At 32.2% G+C, this 8,181-nt stretch overlaps 1 protein-coding gene across 5 annotated transcripts in view; it reads right to left on the bottom strand.

Moving 5' to 3' along the window:
• Positions 1–8,131, bottom strand: part of NOVA1 (NOVA alternative splicing regulator 1) — a 154,435-nt gene extending 146,304 nt beyond the window's left edge. For 2 of the 5 annotated variants that reach the window (XM_017895904.1, XM_017895905.1), the window contains exons 1-2: positions 6,398–6,489; positions 1,157–1,272 (exon numbers count right to left, since the gene is read on the bottom strand). Coding sequence is in view for 2 of the 5 variants with exons in the window: in XM_017895903.1 (XP_017751392.1) it covers positions 6,398–6,541; positions 7,556–7,580 (169 nt within the window). In the remaining 3 variants the exon portion in view is untranslated. Of the gene's footprint in view, positions 1–1,156; positions 1,273–6,397; positions 6,543–7,555 lie in introns of those variants that run through there. The other 3 variants (XM_017895903.1, XM_017895902.1, XM_017895906.1) reach the window with 3 other exon arrangements.
• Between the last annotated feature and the right edge of the window lie 50 nt (positions 8,132–8,181).

The raw sequence follows: 8,181 nt of genomic DNA, 5'->3' as shown, positions 1-8,181 counted from the left end.
AAAAAAAATCTGTGAAAACTCCAAAACTTAACTACTCTTTGGTAAATAACAAATTATATTCAGTGGATACCAAAACATTCAGATTAGTAAAGTTAGTAGAAAAGTCAAAGCTATAAAACAGTTTTACAAAGACTTCAAATGGTTTTTACATTCCAAATTATTTTGAGATAATACAGATTTTGCCAGATTTCATTTAAATGTATTTTTACCTTTGAATATATTGCCTATTTCAGGGCTGATTAATGAACAGGACTGTGATATCTATATTCACTGGGAATACTATTAGAACACACAAGAAACTTGTACATATGTCATAGATGCACACTCAAAGTCAATACTTCAGATTGAGAAATTAAAAACAACAGAAATAAATGAAAGACTAATTTTTTGAGATTTTGACTAAATTTAAATTTACTTGTAATTAAATGTGGGAAATATTTCAATAGGACTCATTAAGTTCAAAATCTTAAAAATATTTTTAATATGCTACACCTGTCCTGTTTGTTGGAACACTTCAAACTACTCTGCAAAGTTTACTTGCCAAAGCCATCAATATTCTAAAAAGATACGACTTAAGTATTACATTTTTTAACTTCCTATAAAAAATAAATGGTAATCTGAGATAATATTTTTTAAAAAACTACCAAGTACTTCCACTTATTTCCACTCACTCATGTTTTAAATATGTACTGGTGGAATCGTGAAATGTAAATGCTTCTCACTTAAGGTTATTTTCTTTTTATTTCTATACCTAAAGACCCTATCCTTGTTTTATGTACATTCTAACAGATTCATGAAAAATCAATTTAGTTGAAAATATTTCCATATTAAAGATATGGGAAAGCTGATGCCATATCTTTAAAGAATAAGATGAGGAAAATGGAAACTTCATCAACCCAAGTATCAGAAAGTATTGAAAACCACTACTTCATTCCTTGCGTGTTGCGTTTTATACCACGACACTTCAGTCTCTAAGGGTCAGGATAATTAAGCTCCATAGCAGCTGCAGTGCAACGTGAGATTATACACTGTTGCAGTTCCCACCAGTCCAGTCCAATTACCTGTAGTATTCCAGTACTGAACAAGTGACAACTAACCTCTTCTCTCTAGTCACTTGCTCCCACTGGTCTACTGATAAATGTTAAAACAAACTAACCTCTTTTTGGAAAAGACTGCAAAGCTGAATGCACCTGCTGCAGGCTGCAATGATGAGTCCCAGAGAGATGTTTGTCAGTCAGATCTCTGCAGATGTTGTTTAACTTTATGCTAAAGCTGTATCCAAAGATGGAAATGAGATGGCAATCAAGCACAAATCTCCCACCTTCTTCCCCCCAGTTTTATTTTGAAAAGCAGCACTTACTCAAAAAAGTTGTGTTTTAAAATATAGCTCCACTAAACTGGACACAACTAAGACTCTATGGTTAAAAATTCTATGGTAAAAAATGTTTATTAGGCGCTGAAATTTAGTTAACAAGTGGCATAATATGTAGTCAATAAATGTAATTTGTGTCATTTAATAATATTTTTTAAAAATTAATTGTCGGAAGCCAGAGCAAAAAAACCCCAAATAATACAACTATAAAATACATAACTTTTAATTGATGGTTGTCGGTCTGGTTTTTAGTAATATCACATACTCCTTGGCATTTTCAAGACACATAATTTTTCCTCTTGCTGTATGAAACATCTTCAATACATAAGTATTGAACTATATCACCAAATGTGTTCACTATGTTTAAACTATTCCTGAAATCCTTTGGGGAAGCATTTGCAAGACAATGTTGTTAGATATATTTCATTACAATGACACAAATTTTAAATGAGCTATTTTTCCAAAGCCCAGAAAGCATCAAAAAGCAAATTTCAAAGCGACATTGTGTGTATGATTCATGAAAACACCAACACTATAAATTAATGAGGTCTTATAACTTACTATATCAATATCAAAATGATACAAAAAGGAATCAAATAAAATGTACAGCTAAAATTTTTAGTGTTAATTTATCTTTCTAAAAACCCCACAAAACATTTGCATACACAAGATAAGAATAAAATTGCATCTTTTGGAAATTGTAATGTCAATATAGATTGTGCTATGCCAGTAATGTTCCTTCCTATGTTAAGATTTCGTATTGCTTAAAGTAAGAAAATAAAGTATTAAAAAAATTAAACCAAAATACAGCAAATTTTCAGATACTAATGTTTAAGTAAAGGATTATGTTTCTCCTTCAACTCTAGATATAGAGATAAAACATAAAAGTAACCCTAACAATAGGTAGTGTGTCAAATAAACATTACAACTTTAAGATTCAAGGAAAAACACTTTAGCAACTCTTTGAAGGTACTAAAATCAAAGGTAGAACCTAGTGTAATGATAACTATCCTATTAAACCCACCCAACAATGTTGGAAATTACATTGTTTTATTTTCTCTACTCATTACAGTTCTATTTATCATAAATTTGGCCTTAAAATATATACCAATAAATGTCCAATATTCTTTGCATCTAAGATCAAAGTACAGACTGCAACTTTTAGAAGCTGTAAGAGATTCACATTCATATGTACTACCAATATCATAATACTCTTCCTTCAATGATGTAAACGGAAATAATGTTTTAAATTTATTATCTCCTCTGATTTGCAAAAAATTATCATAATTATACAATTCTAGTTCTAAAGTTTAATTTGGCCACTATATTTTCCCCTTTTCAAAATAAAAGCAATGTTGGGTCTTTCCTTCCCTATAAAAAATTTCACTTACATTCTGCTTTTTTATGATTTAAAAAAACATATAATGGTTTGTGTTTTTTTAAAAAAGTACCGCCCCATTTGGACAGTAAGAAAAATTGAAATATAATGAATGTACAAATCATAAGTTAAAATTTTAAATTAGGAACCATAAAATGAAATATTTTTCATTAAATGTGATCCTAGTTTTATAACCACAAATACTAAAACAGTGTAAAATAGACACAGATTCCAACATTATAATGAAGGATTCTGTTTGACTGATGTAATGAATATCATATAATAGAATAAAAATAAGTATACTGTGATATGCTCTAAAATCTAAGAAATATAAGAAAATATTTATTGCATACATCCATTATCATTTCCAACCAATAATGCACTCAGTAAGTTTTTCGGATTACCTACCTGAATCATCCATTAAATAATTTCTACAGATAAAAATCAGTATGTTTATTAATAAAACCTAAACATATCCTTATGCCAAATAAAATAATAAAATAAACTATCATCATTCTGAAAAGGCATACAATAATATATTCCTCAAACCAAGAAAGCTGTTTTTTACTACAAAGTAACTTGCTATAAACTAATTATAAGAAGATATATAAGTAAATCAAATTGGCTTGCTCTAATCATGTAAGAAAAAAAGGTATATTCCTAAACCACCAAAATTAAGTCAGTACTCTGTAAGATTTGATTTTGAAATAGATAAATGGATTATGTAGTACAGCAAAAATAATCTACTTGTAAATCATTTTATCTGATTGCAGTAATTGAAGAATACATTTTACAATTCCTCATCACACAATTTTCTCAAGTTTGTTATTTAATACATGACATTGAAAAACACAATGCAATATCCAGCTGTACAAATTGTCAAATTAATGTACAAAATGTTTTCTTCATTTCAACTATAATTTTAAAAATTACTCATAAAGGCAGGGTTGCTTAAGATATTTTCTAAAGAAATAAGAAAAACAAATAAGCATACAAGGAAATTATATTGGCTATATTTTTTTAAAGCACCTATCGTTTGAGTTAAAATGTATTAAAATGTCCCCAAAGTGTGTCTGTATTCGGTGTTATACATCCTGAAGAAAGTTTTCGAAAACACACTAGTATTTTAACTAAACCTTACAAACACAATTACATTGTTTAAAAACTTGAGTAATTTGAGAAAATCCATTAGGTTATACAACTAAAGTAGACTTTTCCCCAAATATGCTCTCTTACCAAATAAGAAACAGAAAAGGGCTTCATAAAATAAACACTAGGCATATTTATTCTAGTAGATTACGACAGTCATAAATATACATATATATATAGCTTTAAGAACTTCATATATGTATGAAAGACACAAAAATGGGATTCCAAATGATTTCATTAATCCTATAAGAAATTCTTTATAACTTGGTGATTAGATCACAGTTTAGTTCATCTGAGATGTGCAAGGTAAGTGTCCCTTACGTACATCTGAGTAAGAGAAATTGAAAAGAGCTCAGAGCCTATGTTGAAGAATACCGGGATATTAAATTATTCTGCAGACTTGTGGTCAAGTGTGAAGAGAAAGACTATTAAAATTAAAGTCTATCTGAAGCAAAGAGATTATTTGTCCAAACAGGTAATAATCTGGTTAAAATTGTATTTTAATACAAACTGTTCAGAATTCTTTAAGCTTCTTATAAACTACAAGGCTTTATTTTATCCTTAAAATTGATCCCACACTGTGTGATTGGTTTCCACCTGTTACCGGCAAAGTATAGCCTTCTTTTATCCGACATTTCAACTCACATTTGATCAGGTTACGTCACTACACACTCGAAATTTTATTCAACGCATTCCAGCTTTCCACTTTTTTCCAACAGATATTCTTGCTCTATACAAATAACATGCCTCAGAACTATAAATAAAATACCCAATTTCAATGTAATAAGCAAAAAATGTACAACTAAGTGGACTAAAAACAAAAGATCTAATTCTCAGTGCACCCTTTCCAACCCACTGAAAATAAACTATATTCAAATGAAAAGGCATTTAATTCACTATTTGGAATATCCTTGATAAACACTAATTTTCTGTAACATCCCTGCACATCTGATACCACCTCATGTATAATGCAAAAAAGCTATTTCATTTTCATCTATTGACAGTGAATTTAATTTACCATTGCACCTCTTTTCCTAGAACTATCACATTATTAATTCTGCAATCAAGCTCTTTTGAGTGCTTTTATTTGTACTAAGGGTTTTCACAATTCCATATTGATTTTTTTTATCATAATATACCTTTTAAATATATGAATGGGAATATGTTAGCAAACTGTCTTAATGCATAAGGGAAGTTTCAGAGACAAGGACAGCCATCTGCAAAACTACACTCACAGGAAACAAACTTTAGAGGAACATCGTGTCTAATATATTACATTTTAGCTTAATAAGTTTAATGTTTACAAAAAATACTACATTTAATTTATAAAACTGAATGATAGTTTCAACCATTCTAAAACCTTCTTATCCAGTATAATGGTCTGTTTCTAACACCAAGTGATTGGCTATGAAAAAGAAGTCCTCCAAATGTTCTGCTTACATTCATGCCAGATGTCTTTGCTGTATTAAAGAACTCTTACTGAATTAGATCACTGAAAGCAAATCAGCTTTTCTTTTCCACCAGGAAGAAAAAAATTAAAGCAGTATTGGTTCCCTCAGCACTGAATTAACGTTTTTGATAGCCATAAAGATAAAATAACCTTTAAAAAAAAACGCAGAAAGCTAGATTTAAATAAAAGCAAATCAGCTGATAGTGTTTTATCTAGGAAATGTACTACTCAATTACAGAGACTTTTCTCTTAAACCTAAAATACATATAGTGATTGGCAAAATACAAAAAAGAAAAAGAAAAAGATGGACATGCAGAACTATTTAACACTTAAGAAGGCATACTTGAAAGTAAAAAACAAAAAATTTATACCACCTAGGAAACTTTCCATATTCCAGTAGGTTACTGTACTACACTAACTGTCAACATATTTAATCAAATTTAGCTCTTAAGTTAACATGAATTCTGAAGCATTATTTTACTTCTTGCATAACAGAATAAATTTCCTTATATCAATTGCATTAAAACTGAAATATTTAAAAAATCTGAAGAGGCAACATTTGTCCTCTTTACTTCACTCCAAGGCCAACAAACAAAGCAATGAAGCAGAAAGAGGTACATAATGGATTCAGAAGTAAATGGTCCATTCTTTAAGAAGCCTCCCTACCCCCCTCTTCGGAATTCACTCTAAGCTAATTGTCATTACAATGATGTCTGAAAACTTCAGAAGAACCCTATTTCCTGATGCCAGCTGTCCAGGTTTCTATCTCGAAATTTTTGAATTTTTTTGCTAATAAGAATTATTCAGAAATACCCAAATCATCTTGCAACTGGTCTAATTCACATACACAGTACAACAATTATAGGAAAAAGGCATAATCAACAATAGAAATAACCTGAAAATTTTTCCACAACATACTCCAATAAAGCAGTATCTAAATAAAGTCTCCAGTATTGTTTAAAAATTCTTTCAAGACAGCATACAACACATGTAGGTCTTTCTTTCCTGTGGGGAGCTCATCAAACAATCTCTTCACCATTGCACCTACCTGGGTAAAAATCTTTGGACTTAGACAGCTTGATGGTGGCTCCAGTTTCTTTTTGCAACTGAACAATTGTCTGTCCTCCCTTCCCAATTATAGATCCAGCAGCATAACTAGGTATGAGAACCTTTAGAAAATACTGGCCGTCTTCTGAAAAATGCAAAGAAATATACTCGGTTAACACAGTATTTCAAACTTTGTATCCCCTCTCCACCCTCAAGAGAGAAAAACAGCAACTAAAGCACTGGGTATGTAACTGCAGGAAATACGAAGTTAAACATGTTTTGAGAATGAAAATAAGCCAATTACACTGAAAAACAAATATGTACAAAATGTTTCCCATTTTATACGATTTATACTTTCAAGCTTGGAATTAAAATATAAACATATTCTATTATTTTGCAGCACTGTAAAGACTGGTGACTAAATTCCAGTTGTTATTCCAAACATGGAAATCTTCCAATTCTGTCTGTGGCAAAATGAACTGACCCCTTAACAAAACTTCAGAGATTTATAAGATGACAAACCTTCACTTAACATATTGAAAAAGAAGAAAAGCCCAGGAATGTAAATAGTGATGAGCTGTATTTATTTGTCATTAACAGACACATAAGGACTACAATTAGCCATTGCCTATATCCTACTTAAAGTCCGCAAAACAACCATTCTCCTACCAAATAATCCACTCAAACTGTGGGGTGTATTCCAAGTCTTCAATAACTACAAGAAAATAACTCAGTGTGGTGGACTGGCAAATCTAACTAATCCTAGTGCATTTCTTTAGCAGTTCTTAGTCTACCGTGAGCTCCTTTAAGCTCATTAATTAAAGGACCTTAAGAAGAATTTTGCCAATACTAAAAAGCTTAGGAGTCATTTATATTAAATACTATTAAAAGTGACAAAACAGATAATGTTCCTTTCCCAAAATAATCACAACTTTTAAAACGGAGAGGGAGTCCAAGAACTAGGAAAAATAAAATGAAATGTTTTAGAAAATAAAGCCAACTCCACAAACTTTAATTCCCATCAACTTGATCACGTCTTATACAGGAGACACCCCGGTAAATCCAGCTTTCTTAATGTGAATGAATGTTCCAAATGTTGCGGTGTGCCACTCAAAAGACCCCCATCCGTCTACAATGCATATGCTGGAGATAAATTCACCTCTGCTTCGATGCATTGGGTGCATTGTTAAGATGACTCCAGTGCAAATGAAGAAGCGATATCGGTCCCGTTAAAACTCATCTTCCAAGGAAGCGCAGGATGTTAACTAACAAGTCATCGTTCCAGACACCCCCAACCTCGTATGCACCCCCCTGAAGACAAATCAATGAAATATTTGCACCGACAATCTAAGTGCGGTAAAGGCATGCAGTCATCAAGATTTTGCATACTACTTGTAGCCCAAAGTAAGAGGATGGAAAGAGGAAAAACTCTCCGGCGCCCCAATCATTCGCAATCCGCTACCCAAGTGCCATTTATTTATTTATTTTATCAGACTGTTAAACGCAGCGCGCATCTTCGGGCGGCCATCACCTCACTCCGGGGTCATCCTCCTCCTCCTCCTGAATGGACCGTCTTGCCCAGGTCTAGGATATTTACATGGTCAACCTCTGGACCGATTAAATGGAAAGATAGGTCTATTCCGAAAAACTGGTCGCCATTTTGATGAATGATAAACACAGAAATGGAAATGTGTAGGGGACAGCTAGGAGTGGTGCAGGTGCAGGGGAGGGGGCGCGGGGCAGGGGCGCAGGAGCCGCCGGGTTCGGGCTGGAGGTGTCCGGGCC

This window comes from Rhinopithecus bieti, unplaced genomic scaffold (genome assembly GCF_001698545.2).
Source record: "Rhinopithecus bieti isolate Rb0 unplaced genomic scaffold, ASM169854v2 scaffold_21703, whole genome shotgun sequence".
In the NCBI taxonomy this organism is placed as follows: Eukaryota; Metazoa; Chordata; class Mammalia; order Primates; family Cercopithecidae; genus Rhinopithecus; species Rhinopithecus bieti.
This window is presented reverse-complemented; position numbering and strand designations above follow the sequence as displayed.